We start from the raw sequence: 17,215 nt of genomic DNA, 5'->3' as shown, positions 1-17,215 counted from the left end.
GGACAGCACAGCAGCCTGCTGCCACCCTGTGGTGACTTGGTGCAAACGTGGAAGCAGCAAATTCTGCAGGGCAGAGCTTTCAAGGAAAACAAAATTAAAAGTGTCCACAAAAGCACACAGTATTAAGGCCATGTGTATAATATAAAAATAGGTAAGTTTATTCATTGTCTCAGATATTTAGGTCAGAAGTATGTATTAGTTTTAATTGGTGCTACAGAAAAGAAAGCTTTCTTGGCCTTCATGACTTGCTTCAGAGCTTCACTCTACCAGCACAGAACAACCCAAAGACTATTCCAAACTGATGTACTCAGGAGAGAAAAGACAGCCAACAAACAAGGAAAGGATGAGCAGAAACCAGCTGTGCTCCCCCCAGATTCTCAGAAGTTGTATGTTATTTGCCGCAAATAATGGTTTGGTTTGTTCTGGATGGGAGATAAGGAGAATGAATGAAGACAGAACAGTCTTAGTCCTTGCCCACTTTCTTTTCTTTACCCCACGCCAGCTTTCATTACCCATTCCCAAAGCTCAGCGTCGTCACATGTCCCTCAACTTCGGTTCAATTAACACTGTTATTCAGGAAATGAAGGCAAAGGCTGGCAGGAGCAGGGAGAGGAAATATGTTAGACATGTTCTTGGGAGAGCCCCAAACTTCAGAAATGAGTTCTCCTCAGATGAGGAAGATGATGCCCTCGGAGACCATGACCTGGTTATCGTCCTGCATTTTGCTCAGCGCAGCCTGGATCTCTGCTGAAGAGAAGGGCTCTTCTCTGTCCTGGTTGATGGATTCTGTGAGGCGATTCATGCCCACGGACTGTGCATGAGCTTCCCGGAACACATCCAAGAGGGCCACCTTGAATTCCTTCAACCTGCCCAAGTCAGGAAAAGACAGGTGAGAGAGAAGTAAACAAACCCAAAAGCTCTCAGGCAAGATCTATGTAAGTATTAATACAGTATAGGCATCCCCCAACATTCTATTATAGAGCGCCACTTTCTGCTCACCTGGATTCACTCAATTCCACCTTCTGGGACTCCTTGGTCTCCTGTGAGTCTGCTGTCTTTGGAGTGTGCACTTTGGAGGATAAATGGTTGCAGATAACGGGAAGACAACACGGTGAAGCCATTTCCACAGACACCAGAGAGGTAATCTTCTCCACTCCCCCCACCTCACTGAGCCCACTGAACACCCACTTCCTAGATTCTTATGGAACCAGCCAAGGTAAAGAAACTGAGTCAGGCAAGAGACCCTCAACATACATTATCTGAGATGCTTACACTGGGCGTGGCAAAGAATACAGTTCCTCGGGAAGGAAGCAAACAACTGAGCAAAACCCAGCTTCCAAAGTTTTGACTGGGTTTCCCAAGGTTCTCTTGGAACAAACCTCTTGAACACAGGGCCCTGAGCACAGGGAACCAAACTGCAACCCACCAGAAAATGTAGTACACAGAGCAACTAAAGTTACCAAAGGAACCACCTCTTTATCAATAGGAGACATTCACTCACCTTGAGGCATTTCCTCCTCTGTGTCGCTGAAGTCATAGGGGTCATAGGAGCCCCCATCCTTGGCATCAGAGTGACGAGTCCTCCTCCTAAAATACCCGTAGCAGTTAAGAGAAAGGCTTTGGAGAAAACCATCCTGTGCCTCTGACCAGAGAAAAAGAACTAGAACGATCTACAATCAAAGGAAAATGCTAGGCCCAGGCCTGTACAAATTGTCACTTTTTCCTGAAAGAGACCAAAAGTCTCTGGACTAGAACACAAACAGGTCCTGCTTCCCAATGCTCTTTTTCTCTATCAACCACCTTAGACATTCAGTCACAGGCATGAAAGGGAAAAGTTACCATGAGGAAAGGATTCTGGAAGATACACTCAAAAACCTGTTTGAGTTAGTGTGCTCCTGCTACTTAGCGTTTCTTTAGCAGGGAAGAGGTCAAAAGCATCCTACCAGGGGTGCCTGAGTGGCGCAGTCGGTTAGGCGTCCAACTCTTGGTTTCCACTCAGGTCGTGATCTCAGGGTCCTGATCTCAGGGTTAGGGGATCGAGCCCTACAACAGGCTCCATGCTCAGCATGGAAGTCTACTGAAGTGTCTCTCTCTTCCCCCACCCACCCCCTGCCGTGCACGCAGACAGTCTGTCTTTCTCTCTCTAAAATAAATAAATAAATCTTTAAAAAAAAAAAAAAAAGGCATCATACGAAAGAATAGAGTGGCTGGCTAAGCTCTCTACCTTGCCTAGGTTGTCTTTAGCCGCCAACCCTACAGATTTAGGCACCCTTTCCCCAAAAAAACTTGATGGCAACCAGCAGTACTGATCCACCTCCCTCCCCTCTCCCCAGCCCCAACTCACGTCTTTGTCTCCTTTCTCTTTGCTCTGCCTTACCTCTTGCTCTTCTGCTCTTGGTCCTCCTGGCTTTTCTCCTCTTCATCCTCTGTCTCTGATTCATCCTCATTTCGCTTCTTTCGTTTCTTCTCCTTCTCTAGAACCTAAGACCAAGCCAAGCATGGGTGGGTGGGAAGGGTCACTGATGCTGGGAAACTGAATGAAGAACTCTGAGTAAGAGTCCCTTCTATACCATCAGCAGAAATAACTTCCATAGGTCTAATGACTGAGCCTCTTTCATCCCCGACTCCTAGAACCAGGGGAAGAAGAATAGGCTGCTACCTATCTTAAAAATGCTGAGAGGTGGGATGCCTGAGTGCCTCAGTCAGTTAAGTGTCCAACTCTTGGTGTCAGTTCAAGTCATGATCTTAGGATCATGGGACCGAGCCCCACATCGGGCTCCTCGTTCAGCAGGGAGTCTGCTTGAGATTTTCTCTGCCTGTCCCTCTGCCCCTCCTCCCGTGCTCTCTCTAAAATAAATAAGACTTAAAAAAAAATGCTGACAGGTATGTTCAATTCCTTTGACATAGTAGATACTTAATGAGTATTTAAGGAACAAAGAAATGAATAAAAAGAAGTCCAGCCATAATGGTTAAGTGGAAAACAATTCATTTCTTTATAGATCAGGTGGTTAATTTAACTTAATGACAACTCCTACCCTAGCAAAAAGAGTAAGCAAAGAAAAGCCTATCAGACCCACAACTAAACCCCAGAGGGCTACAATTCACTCAACTGGAGAGGGGGTGGGCAACAAGGAAAAGATAGTGAAGGCTTCAAGGCTCGGTGTCTTACAATGACAGAAACACAATGTTAAAAGCAGACACAGAGAAAGAATGACAGGCCCAAGGTTGAGAATTCAACTTCTGATGCAAGTTTTTGAGACGCCAATGGGATACCTGAAGAGACTGGCAAGGGAAAAGGTATAGAGGGAAGAGGAAGATCACCACTGTTAATCCTTTGGAAACCTCTACTTTTTTAAGAGACTAAGGAAGTATGAAAAGGCAGAGAAGCAGTCGATTGATGGTACAGCACTTCAATGAAACCAGAATCTCTGGGGCCTCTAGGGGTTCTGGCATCAGTATTTTAAAGCTTCCCAGCTAAATGCTACTTTCCACTAATGACTTAAATGCACGTGTCAACATGGAGGACTGGGCAGCCCAAGCACCAACACTTACTCAGGAGGAGCTCTCAGGCCGAAACATGTGAACCCTCACCTTCTTGAAGTAAGCGTACTGGACCAGCTCCACAGCTTCCTCTGCGTCCTGCAGGTCCACGGTCTTGCTCATGCGGGCCTTGGCATGGGCTGTGGCCAATCGAATCAGAGTTTCCAGTGTCCGGGCTGTAACTGGGGATGTCTGGGGAAGAGCACAAGGGAGGATTACTTGTCCAGAATTCCTTAGGCATGTCCATCATTCCTACAGTACAGAAAAGGATAAAGATACTACTAGAATGACTGTAGGAAGTAAAAGGAAAGGATTCAGAGCTCTGTATTCTGTATAAACGCCACATAAAATTCAGAAAATTAAAAATAGCCAAGGAAATATGAATGTTGAGGGAGAAAGGGGTAGGTGAACAGGGAAGAAGAAAATGAGGCACCTAAGAGGTGGGAAGAAAAAAGGCTAGAAAGACTACAATAGTGAAGGAGGAAAAATAATCCTTCACTGCCGACCTGCAATGCTCCAGGAACTTTGCTTTTATATCAACTGCATCGTCTAACACTCTCATTAACTTCTCCAAGTTTTACAGATGAGGTCAGGGCTTCAAGTAACTTAGGCAAGGTCACACTAAAGGAGGGGTATGAAAGAGGTCATCCGAGGACAAATGTTTAAAGTTGGGTAAATTCAAGTCCAAAGGAGGAACAGAATTCTGGCATGTTCTCATCAAGTGGTTCTCATGGGGCGGGGGGGGGGGGGTGAGTTGTACATACTCCTATCTTTTTAAAATGCTATTGGCAGAGAATGGCATCTCTGACCTAATGAGTCAGAATATCTATGTTTAGGACTGGACATGCATTCTTTTTAAGTTTCTGGTGATTATGATATGCCCGCCTAGTTAAGCATCCCTGACATTACCCAACCTTCTCATTTTATGGATAAAAAAACTATGAGCTGAGATGGGAAGAGATTAGTGCAAGACCCAAAAATTAGCTGAAGACCTGGATTTAGAACAGAGGGCTAGTTCTTTCTGTCACACCCCCACATCTCCCATTGTATGATCCTTGACCTGGTCACTTCTACGTTCACGTTTCCCAAATTATCATGGGATGGGGTATTATTTATACCCCATGGAACAGTATAAACAATACTTCACCCCATGTTCAAAAACAAATGTATTCACTTTTAAATAAATTCACCAAATCTTTTAATGATTTAGAAGCTATCAGAGGGTGGAGATTACACACTCCATTATAAGCTCCAATTCTTGGATAACCTAAAAAGCAAGAGAAATCCTAGCTTACATTAGCATAACTACAGAATCCAAATTGAGAGATTTACCAGACCCACTAAGACCACAACTAAAATGGTGTTTTGTTCAATGAGAAGGTTTATGACACACTGGAATATGTTCACTTGAAGGAAATAATTAAAAAGAAAAGGGGCTGCTTAATCTGAAGAAGACAAGTCATACACAATCCCCAGAAAACAAAATTAAGACCCATAGGTCTAAGTCATGAGGAAGCAAGTTTAAGCCCAATAAATAGAAAAATATTCTAACATTTCAACAGGCATGTTGCCACTGGAGGTGTCAAGGAAGAATGCAGAAGTTTCAGAAGATGGAATGCCTATCTGGGTGTGAGGCTGGAATAGGCTCTAAATCCAAGACTCTATGTCTATAGCACATAACAGTCTTGGACTTAGGTCTTTCTGCCATGAAATCCTGTATAAACTCTACTGCCCCAAAAAGTTTAGATAAATTCACAGGCAGATTTCTTGAAATAGCTTTGGATAACAATTATTGGTATCCCACTAATCATTTGTCAAAATTCAGCTCAAATACCACACTCTCTTCCCTCAAATTCATACCCCTTCTATAAAGTCTAAAGGAAAAACTAGTAACTTCTTCATCTATACTCACTCCAATCATCTTTCACATTCATTCCCTTTTAAGTACTATACTGTGGTAGTTACTTATAAATATGCATATATGATCTTTCCATCTACCTTCCTACCTCCTAAGTTCCAGATCTGAGTTCTCCGAGGATAGTTCCTCCTATTTTAACCCTGCATGTAAGAACAGACACCAGTTCAGTTCCCAAAAGTGGCTCCTTATGTTCGCAGAATGAATCATAACTTCTGGAAGCCAATGTCATCTGAACTAATGAGATACCGGTGTTCTCACTTCATTTTCCTTTTGTAAAAGGAAATTATTAGAATTGTAGAACAGGAAGCCCTTCAGACCAGACAGAAAAAGGTAAGTAATCACTAAGTAAAATGCTTTCAGAGCTCCCAGATAACAGGGACTGCCCAGCCTTCTACTTCAGGAATTCCCAGGTCCATCTTCCTTGTGGGGACTCACCCTGGCAGTGTCCGAGCTCATGCTGTCTTGGCTGCGCAGGCGCGAGTACTCTTCTGCAATGTAAGCGGCTGACTCCTGAGTTAGGATGGGCTTGATGATTTTGGCCACGTGGATGTACTTCCTCATGAACGCTGCACTCACCATCTTCTCCCTGGATGCACACACAGTGAATTCTTCTTCTCTGCCACACTCTGGCACTTGACTGGGGTGGGGGCTTGGCCTCTCCTCAGAGATACAATCTAGAATCCACTATCATAAATCCCATTTACATAGAATGTGTACGAAACCCTTTCATATATGTTTATTGAATTCTGTAGCTATTACTTAGATATTTGTGAGGTAAACAGTACAGGTAAAAGTTTAGGTATTATTTGCCCTATTTAATAGGTTAAAAACTACAGCTCACGGAAGACTTAAATTCACTTTTCTGACTCTAAATTCTATGTTCTTAAATGACAGGTTTGAATCTACATGCTTCCTACTGCACCACAGCCCTAAACAGAGGTATAAGATTTCACATTTCATGCTTTGAACACCTGAACCCCAGTCTCCTTTATCCAATTCCACCTGCACAGCACCCAGGGCTTGCCATCTACTGTCCTTTCAACGTTAGCTTGCCACAAAAGGCTACAGGATTTGTGCAGTACTTCATGTACGAGGATAACATCATATACCTACCATCAGTTGAGCATGTTGTCAAAGCCTTCCATTTTAGAAAGATTAGAACCTAAGCCTATCACCATAAACACTTACAAGGCAACAGGCCAGGAAAAGAGGTATGTAAGTGTAGGATCCAGAAAAGAAAACAGGGCCACATGGCTACAAATCCAAGCATGATCTGGCCTGGGCAGCACATGAAAACTTGCTAATATGACAGAAATCGCAGGTTCACTCAAGGGAGAAGTATGAAGAACACTCACTTTTTCTTCTTGGTCCCATGCAGAAGGTTGTCATGCTTCTCATAAATCTGGGTGTCCTGCTGGTCTTCCTGGTTAAAATTGGGATCGTCTGTGGCCAGGTTATCCACGGCACTACCCAGAGGCATAGCTGGAAAACCCAAGTTGGGAGAAAGGAGAGTAAGAAATTGCTTCTTCTGAAGAGAGAAAAGACTAACAAAGCAAAGACACACAGACACGTGGAGCCCACAGTAAGAAAGGTGGAACCACCTGGCTCACAGAAGATGCTCAAAGGTGTTCCTACACCCAGAAATGGACAAAAGACACATCTTAGGATAACTCCCAGTGAGCAAGAAGGGAGTGGTCACACAGGCAAGGGCGCCTGCAACTTCAACCCAGAAACGGAAACACCTACCACAACCTGGGCCAGGTCTGAGATAACCGCATCTGTTTAGGTTCCCCTCCATTAGTCAGTCTGACTCTTCCCATGGCCTCACCATCGCCATCCTGTTCCCCAGGTGCCCTGTAACGGTGCATCCTAAGGACGTGGTCCGAGATCTCCCGATCCTGCTCAGGGTCCATCTGATCCAGCATGATGAAGAGTAAGTCAAACCGGGATAGCAGTGAGTCCTGCAGTCCAATGTTCTCCATGGGGGTCTTATACTGATCATACTGTGGAACGGAAGGAAAAAGGAAAGTGGAGGCAACATCAATGGGGAAGAAAGGACAAGGAGGCTATTTAAAGCTATTAAAGTACTTAATTCAGTTCCTCCACCTGCAACCCTTCTCTCACTGAAGCTCAGGAGACCTGAGCAAACTCAGAGCCCCACCTCCTAGCTGATGTGCCTCTAATAAGCTTACTGTAGGTCTCAAACCAGCTTCCTCCTTCCCAAGCTTTATTCTGCTCCCGCCATTCCCAGGGCAGGACCAATCCTGAAAGATGATTCTTTCTCTCCTACCTGTTATAAAGTTGACAAGCTGGCTAAGCCAAAATCACTTGGAAACTTTGGAGTCCCTACTCAGAAGGTAGTAAGTGAAACCGCAATGAAAATGGTCAATAATCTATAAATCATAATGTTTTAAGGATCAAGGGAGATCTTCCCTGGGACTCAAGGACCTCTATACTTTTTTATCTTTCAATTCGGGGCCTATAAGGCTACCCACCCGTAGATACTTCACAGTCAGAGGGTCTAACAACCTTGTGGGTAATATCACTAATGATTCTGACCACGTTCCCATTTCAGGACCTGCCATTTTCTCCCTACATTTCCCAATATAATTCTTCAGAACGACATAAACATATGTTACCATTAATCTAAAAATCAAGGTTTTCAACCCAAGCTATGCATTATCAGCAACCTATGGAGCCTTCTAAACCATAGCTACCAAGAGCCCCAACCCTAAGATTTGAATTCAGAAACCCTGAACTGGGGGCCAGGCACCTGCATGTTTAAAAAACTCCACCAAAACAGGTAACCCCATACACTGTGGAATTATAAATTGCCAGAGCACAGTATGGGCTCTGGGTTCAAATCTTGACTCTGCCATTTTCTAGCTTGTGACTCCTGAGTAAGTTACTTAATTTTTTACACCTCTATTTTCTCACCTGTAAGACAAGGATAATAACTACTTACCCATGAGGTTATTGTGAAGATAAAAGCAAAGTATTTGTAAGTCTTAGTTAACAGTATTGTTATGGTACAATCTTTAAAGAGAGCAATTTGGCAATCTCTACCAAAATGAAAATGCATATAACTCTTTAATCCAGTGATTCCGTTATGAGGTATTTATCATACAGATATGTGTAACAAAATACACATAAAGGGATATTCACTACGACTTCATTTCATAATCGCAAGAGGGAAAAGGGAAAATGCCAAATGCCCATCAAATGGAGACTAAGCAAATTACTATAAATCCATACAATGGAATATAAGACAGCTGCCACCCCCCAAAAAAAGAAAAAAATAAAGGCAAAATTCGGCAAACCCAAGCTGGATAAATATAAAAAATACACCTTAGCACATCATCATCATCATAGTAAAATACAAAGATAAACAGACTAATTTGGTAACAAGGAGCCAGTATAGTTGTTGGTACACGCTTAAGTTTTTGTCTCCCCAAACACTCAAGAGTTGTTAGTGGTTATCTCTTGGAAAACGGACAGGAGAGAAAAGAAAGGCTTTTAATGTCCATACTGCACTCTCTGTTCTGTTTATACATCCTACCATCTGCATGTGGTACTTTTATTGTAACAGTAATACAGGTTACTGGGTTGTGAGACCGCAGGTCACTTTGGTTTTCTTCTTTGTATTTTTAATTACTTGAAACAAATAATTTTCCAGGGGTTTCTGATGTAGATGAAAAGGTGAGGAACCATTGCACTAAATCAAGGACAACAGCAAAATGATGGCTGAGCTTAACTTTAGTCTTTGGCCTAGTATTCCTCTGGGATACCAAGAATCAACTTCATGGCCCAGCTATTCAGCAAAACTAAACAAAGGTGAGGCCAACTGGAAAGTGCCTGATTCCACTCACCCTGCCATAGACAGGGTTGGCAGCTGCCAAAACACTGCAGCGGGCATTCAGCCGAGCATGGATGCCAGCCTTGGCGATGGTGACTCGACCCTGCTCCATCACTTCGTGGATGGCTGTGCGGTCCATGTCGGACATCTTGTCAAATTCATCGATGCAAACCACACCTCGGTCAGCAAGGACCATGGCCCCTGCTTCCAGACGGCGCTCCCCTGGGAAATGAGGAGGTAAAGATACATTTTACTATCCAGGTTGTAGAAGACGAGGGGAAAGATTTCAATCTCCTTCCTAAGCACTCAATGTCGCTCATGAGAATATAGTGAGGAGCGGTCAGTTCTTAGAGACAGAGAAAAACCCTCACAGGTCAACCTTTTTAGCTTCAATCTGAATGATCCCTAAGCAGCCAGCCTCCAACAAACTTCTTTCATGGATTCTCTATCTTCATCTTCAATTACCCAACTAGATCTCTGCTCTCTTTTCACTGGTCTTCATATCCCTTCCTCTAATTTATAAAATAGCACAATCTTCATTTTTATTTCCCTTCCAATTTATAAAGCTTTCTCCTTCAAAAACTGTCTTCTAGGAGACATTCTTATCCATAGAGGACCACCCAAAGACTTAAATAATTTACCTCCTATTGCCAAAGGATACTCAGTCCTCTACAACCCAGCTCAAACTAACCTTTCTAGTGTATCTTCCCAATACAAGCATCCCGAGAGCAAACTCAAAGAAACTATGCTTGATCTCACTGCAGGACCTTTGCTAAAGACTCTTCTTATACCCTTACCGGTTTCCTGGTCTGTGGTGACAGCAGCCGTCAGACCCACTCCAGAGGAACCCCGGCCAGTGGTGGGTATAGCCCGGGGAGCAGTGCACAGAACATAGCGTAGAAGCTGAGACTTGGCAACCGATGGGTCCCCTGTAATTGGGTGGGGACAGTGGTGACTTCCTAGGAAAATCTTCCCCCTACCCCAGGAAGTTCTACTTTTCTAGCACAGCTCTTAGCATAACAGAAATTTACAGTAATTGGTTGTAAATAATATTCCTTTCACTTTCCCTTTACCGTTCACGGAAGAATTTATTTTAGACATAAATCAGGAAACACAAAAATGAGAACAGTAAGAAAAGATTCATTTTAGTCTTTTGCCTTTTGATGGAACTAAAATACACCAGGTAGAGAATACACAATCATATAGATTATAGATTCCCACAAGCATACTCCAACAAGCGAAGACCAAGAGTCTGATACAAATCCCCAATGCCATACCGATCAGGAGAATATTGATGTCCCCACGGATGTGGCTGCCATTTTCAAGGTCTCGTTCCACCCCTCCCAAGAGCAAGCAGAGAATTGCCTTCTTAACATAGTCATGCCCATGGATGCTAGGGGCCAACGACCTGGCCAGCTGGTCAAAGATATCCTACAGGAGGAATAACCAAAAGCGTGAAAAGCCTAGTGAGATTCAATGGGGTTTTGCTGAGCTCTGCTTTATACTTCAGCCTATAAAAATGCTTGAAGAACTCCATAAATGTAGATACTATTTCTAACTGTAAAAGCTTTTCTTAAGACAAATCACACTGATCAGACCACTGTCAGAACAGATAAAGAGAAAGCCTGGATTCCAAAACCTGCTTAGAGGTTTAATCTTTAAGAAAAAAGTATTTCCAGGTTCAAAACACTTTAGGTTTAATAAAAATGTTTGTTGTGATTCCAGTAACCTTTTGCTTTGGTTTGGTTTGGGTTTGTTTTTTCAGTAACCTTTATCACACAGGCATATACAGATGACCCTTCAACAATGCAGAAGTTAGGGGTGCCAACCCCCTGTACAGTTGAAAATACATGTAAAACTTTTGATCCCCTAAAAATTTTACTAATACCCTACTGCTGACCTCGCCTTACCAGTAACATAAAAACAGTCAATTGACACATTTTTATGATACGTACTATATGATGTATTCATAAAATAAGTAAGCTAGAGAAAGGAAAATGTCATAAAGAAAATCATTAGGAAGAAAAACACATTTATAGTACTGTACTGTATTTATCAGAAAAAAACCCACAAGCAAGCAAACCCACACAGTTCAAACTCATGTTGTTCAAGGTCAACTGTATTTTCTTCAATTTTACCTGTGGACATTCTGTCTTTAAAAAGAAAACCAAATTAGAGAACTAAAACAAAAATAACCTATTTTAAACTTAAATAACAATGCATCACTACTGTCTTCCATATAGACTTATTGGTACATTGATATTCTCTTATTCTAGTACTTGTATTAGGTTCATATAGCAGCCTAGCAGGTAACAAAACAGAAATATTAAACAGCAAAATCACCCTTTTACTTGCTGACTGGGTCAAAACTAAAAGCTAACACCACATCCTATAGAGACAAAACCTTAACCCTCCTCATGATCCAATACAAAGATGAAAGGTGGCCCATGCGAAACTCAACCCTAATAAATCCATCCCCACCCTTAAATCCCTAAAAGATGCTCAGACCTTGGAACGAGTTTTACTGAACTTCTTGATCTTGGCTATATCCTCAGCAGAGAACGAAGGCTGAACGTCCTTGCTCATTTGCTTCACATTACAGGCAATCAGGATAGTCCTGGGACAAAGAGGGGAATAAGAAGCAGCCCGTGGTTTTCAATTTCTAGCATCAGAGCCAACAGCAAATCAAAAACAATAAAGAAAAAAAGATAAGTTGTTCTGAAATCAACAACTGATTTTCTCTTAGTCTATGACACAAATAGGCTGATGATTCTTCACCTCAGGAATCTATCCTCTGCTGCCCCACAGATCTTTCTTCAGACCAAAGTGTGGATGAGAAGGAGGTGGGAATACGTGAGAAACTCACGTAAGTCATGAGGCTATAACCATGTTACCAGTAACTCCCACTTTTAGCATAAGATAGTATTACCAGTTTTATCTGATAGAAAAGAGGTATCCCATCTCCCAGGCAGCTAGACTGCTCCACCTGTCTGATGTATTCTCCAGAATATGTCAAACTAGAGCAAGAATACTACCAGAAATGCAAGCTACCAGCAGCATGCCAAATACCTCACAACTGCCTCTTTACCTGAAGGTCCCTGAGGTGTAGCCTCCCTTCTTTCCCGGAAGGCAACGGTAGGTCCCCACCACCTGGACTCGGTCACCAGGCTTCACTTTATCTACCAAGTCATCATCCAGAATGACATCCACAGAGCGGGGAAGTTGGCCAGCTGGGGCCTTCTCTGGCATCTCCTGGATGGTGATGGTCTGGTGGTCCTTGTAGACAGAAAGGCCATATTCGGTCTCGAGGGGATTGTTTTCCTCATCCTGAAAAAGACACACAGAAAAGCATTGTTATCTCGTCCTGGTCTTAGAAATGCCGCACTCATTTTTTTGTAGGAAAGAAATATAATCTGGAAATGACCTCATGAGATTTTAGTATCTAAGAACAAAAAAAGCCAAATGTCTTCTCTAATTTTTCCATTCCCATCTGTTCTAGTAACAATCATCTAATGAAAGGGACAACTATAGTCTGATGGAACCATGGCTATGTTAATATCTAAATTAAGATACTTATTTCCCCTGTACTATGAAACAGTATTTCCACTCCTAGGTAATACCCAACAGAAACATTCATCCAAAGCCACATACTACAATGTTCACAGCAGCATTACTCCCAATAGCCAAAATTAGAAAATAGCCAAATGCCATCAACAGAATGATTAAATAAATGTGGTATATCCACCCAAGCAAACACTATACAGCGATGAAAATACATAAAATATACCTATACACAACACGGATGAATCTCAAAAACATCTGTTGAACAAAGGAAGCCCAACACAGGAGTATTTAGACAAAATATAAAAACAGGCAGAAGTACTCTGTGTTGCTAGATATCAGGATAGGATTAACCTTGGAGAGTGTGGGCCCTCAAATACTTCTGAGTGCTAGGAAGGTTCTGTTTCCTGGTTTGGATGCTCATTTTACAGGTATTTTCAGCTTGTGAAATTTCAGTAAGCTGCATACTTACATAAACTTTCCTGTATATATACTAAACTTTAGTAAAAACATTTTAAACTTTTACTTCCTTGCTATTTGAATTTTCTAAAAACACAACAGTTACCGTTTACTGAATGCTTATTATGTACAAGGTATTGTGCTATTATCTTATGAGATGATCTCCGGTAATCACCCTAACAACTCAGTAAAGCAGGTATTTTTCACGTGTAAACAAATAAGGAAACCGAGGCTGGAGAGGTTAAATTAGCTCCCCAAGTCACACAGGAAATTGCAGAGCCAGGACTTGAGGCAAGTGTAACTCCAAAGTCATATTCTTCAGCACCATACTAGATGACCTCCAGGAATCCAATGTATTTCAGGTTTTGAGCAAAGCTTGGCCCTGGTAATCAGCACAAGAGTATTCCCTGAGCAATTACTGAAGACATTTTAGAAGGAGGGATCTTAATGAAGAAGACAGCAGGATGACTTAGAAAATGCAACCGGCCTGAAAGCAAAAGGACATGGGTCCTAGTCCTTGGGGTCATCACTAACTGGGACCGCGTGCAAGCCACTTAACCTCTCCAAATCTCAGCATTTCACCTGGAGACAGACTAAATGATTCTAAAGTATGCCTCAGTTATAATTCTAAGATACTCATTCTTGTTTTATGTTAAGATTCCTGCACCAATTGAGTTGAAAATAAGAATTGGGTCTCATTCATATCTGTATCCTCCTTAATAATTCTTTGGATACAGTGGCTCTCAATTAAAATTTGATGGCAGGGGCGGGTACTCTTTGATAGAATGAATTCAGACATCAAGTAACCAACATTAATCATCTTCTCTCATTAAGAGAGCCTCACATTGTCCTCAGTTCAGATCAATCTGAACACTAAGTATGAAGCCATTTCCAATGCCATTCTCCTCCCAACCCAAAGTAAAATATTTGCGAAAATTTCATGGTAACATTATAGCATAAGTATTCTCCCATATTACTTTAAGTAGATTATAAAGTTATATATAACTTTGCTAAAAAATCTATGTAGATTAATGACTTTTTTCAATCCTTCCATAATTTGCCAAATTTTCTAAAGTGAATTTTTTTTTTTTTTTTAAATTAGGATTGAAGATGTTCATATTAAACTCTGGCTAGCAATCAATCTTTCCTTTAGATTAATCCTTACTTTTCATCTGATTTATTTTAGAAGACTTCAGATATCACTCAATTATTTGCATTAAAACAGACATCTTTGACTCCAACCTCCCAAGAAGCCCAATTAATTCATTCCCCTCACCTTGGTGGGATAGACAGAGCTGGAAGGAAAAGCCACCAGGGTGGTGAGATCAGAATAACGTCGCTCTATAGTCTTCTTGGTAGCAGGGCAGTAATGGACACTGCGGACGACTTTGGGACGAACTAGAGAGCCTGGCAATGGAAAAAATATGCATATAAAATCATGCAACTAAACAATGACAGAGGTGGAATCTGACCCAGGCAAGTCTATCATGACTGTAAACACTGTGTTCTTCTGACTAGTTTAAGCTACTTCAATAATATTTGTTATTTACTCATTTTTATATTTATATTTAGAACATCAACATATCTATGTAAAACTTCAAGTACAACCGATCCTGACCAAGAAATAATAGGAGTTCAGAGTTAGAATGAGGAGATTTCCAAGAGCCAAGACTCCCCTACACTCCGCAGAATTCAGCATTCTGGACCCCCAATCATTGTGCACACCACAGCTCCTTCTAGCTTCACCCTGTTAAGTTCAATGCTATATGCTACCCAGCTCTACTCAGCCTCTCCTGCTTCCCCAGCCCCTCTTAAGTCTATCCCACTTCCACTCCCTTAGCCCCCACTTGAAGCCACTCACACTTAGTGACAATGCCCTCCACGCAGACTACACAGCTGAGGAAGCAGGAGGTAAGAGTCCGGGGAGAGACATGCTTGGAGCCAAAGCTGCCCTCCAATCCTATGTAGAACTCCTCATACTGCTTGGCATAGGTAGCATCAATGGAGGCCACAAAATCCTTTAAAGCCCGCTGGAAGGCAACCAGCTCCTCAAAGGCATTGCTCAGGAGGCTGTACATGGGCAAGAGAGAGAATAATTAGGCAGAGAGAAAAAAACTCGAAAAAATTGACCCTCAAAAATAAAAGCGGTGTGAAAATCTAGTGCCTGCTTTCTCCTGCTATCCTAGAAGACTCAGTAAAATACATCAGAACTGACAGCTAACTTGAATTCAACTTCTCAAAGATGCAGAAATGGTAACTCAGTTAAACATGGAAGGAGGAGCTCTTAAAGGAAAATGCCCACCACCTACTTTGGGAAGAAGAAAAAAACACAGAAGAGAGTGAGGCAATGAGGGTCAAAAACATTTCATCCAGGTCCTCTCCTGGGAAGCCTGTTCCAATCTGGGGAAGAGAAAGGGGAGCCACTGTCACTCAGAGCCAGGATATCCTCTTGGGAACCCTTACCACTTACCGGTTAGCCCTCTTCTCATTTTTCCTGCGCAGGTCATTCACATTGACAATCAATCGGTGTTGGTTGTCACTGATCAGCTCCCGAACTTTGCTCTGATAAATTCCTTGGTCTTCCTGCAAAATAACCACCACATATCACAACAGCCACAAACTCAAAATAGGACTGTTATTTAAACAGAGGCAGTTCTCACAGCAAGATAAATCAATCTCTGCAGCAGAACTGACCTCCAATTTCTCCACATTTTCACTCACTAGCCTGAGACTCCAAATACACTCTAAGGAGTTATAATGATCTCTTCAACATCCATGCTATTATTTCTATTATCATCTGCAGCTTTTCTGTATGCAGTCATTTCTCAACTTCTAATGGGGAATTAAAATAAGCTCATAGAAAGTCTAAAAGGACACATAAAAATCTTGTCAAAACGTCAATTAGCATATTAAAATGACTTCATTTAAGAATTACATAGGGAATTAAAATATCGTATTTCTCGATCAGCTGTATAATAGGGAAAGAGTTCTCTCAAAACCGGACCTAAAGGAAGAGGGAGCTTTACTATTTGTTTACAGACCCAGCATTATCGAGCCTTTAAGATGCTTTACCCATATTCTATGGCTTCCGATCTTGAGTGGCATACAACCCCCCCCCCCAGCATGGCAAACACTTCTCTTCTGCATCTGCTTTGGCACCGAAAGGTGCGACCATGTCAAGAAGTCTTTTCCGCCCTGTAAGAAGTCAGTCCTTACAACTTGCAGGTTTATAAGGCAGCGGGTCACTACCTTTCTACAGCATTCTTTCAGGATCTCCACACTCCCTCCAAATTCAGAGAGCCGGGAGTTATTTCCGAAAGGTCAAAGGGAGCTGTGCCATTTTGTGTGCGCTTAAAAGAAACCCGTCGCCTTTCGCGAGACCCCGCCATCATTTGCCCTGAGGAGAGCCACAGGATTGCTCTCTCAAGGCTGCACGTACAGGAGACCAACCAACTGAGGACTCCACCGCGAAAAACGTTACGAGATCGGGGATGGAAGCCTCCTGAGGGCGCCGGCCCGGCCGCAACAGCCCGCGTGGAGCAGCTTCTGCCGCGGCCTCCCTCGGCCTGTCAGCGTCCCCAGGGGCTCCAAGCGCCAGTCTCGGGGCCCCGCGCCTCCCTCACCTCGTCATCCAAGAAGTCCAGGTAATCTCTCTGCGCCTCTCGCAGCTCTACGTCGTCCAATACCACTGTCCCCGCCATGCTCGCCGGCAGGGACCGCTGCCTCCAGTTCCGCGCGGAGGGTCTTCAGATGACCCCGCCTCGGCGCGAAAACTTCCGAACGTTTCCCGCCACCAAAGGCTACGTCGAGAAGGGGCGGGGTTTTCCGGAAGAATATACAGATTCTGATTGGCCGATTCCTCTTACGCGAGAATAGCGAGT

General features: G+C 42.8%; 1 protein-coding gene across 1 annotated transcript; it reads right to left on the bottom strand.

Annotated features, from left to right (window-relative positions):
• Positions 1-135: 135 nt before the first annotated feature.
• MCM3 (minichromosome maintenance complex component 3) lies at positions 136-17,152 on the bottom strand. Its single transcript, XM_045802291.2, has 17 exons — positions 16,958-17,152; positions 15,805-15,917; positions 15,196-15,404; positions 14,611-14,741; positions 12,403-12,641; positions 11,823-11,931; positions 10,592-10,745; positions 10,112-10,243; positions 9,328-9,536; positions 7,287-7,461; positions 6,814-6,940; positions 5,894-6,044; positions 3,592-3,732; positions 2,378-2,481; positions 1,502-1,587; positions 1,000-1,069; positions 136-866 (listed from the first exon to the last, which is right to left on the bottom strand). The coding sequence occupies exons 1-17, from the start codon at positions 17,033-17,035 to the stop codon at positions 668-670; spliced, it is 2,427 nt and encodes an 808-aa protein (XP_045658247.1). The 5' UTR covers positions 17,036-17,152; the 3' UTR covers positions 136-667.
• Positions 17,153-17,215: the final 63 nt, after the last annotated feature.

Source organism: Ursus americanus, chromosome 29, assembly GCF_024610735.1.
Source record: "Ursus americanus isolate L20-20 chromosome 29, mUrsAme1.1.p, whole genome shotgun sequence".
Classification (NCBI taxonomy): Eukaryota; Metazoa; Chordata; class Mammalia; order Carnivora; family Ursidae; genus Ursus; species Ursus americanus.
This window is presented reverse-complemented; position numbering and strand designations above follow the sequence as displayed.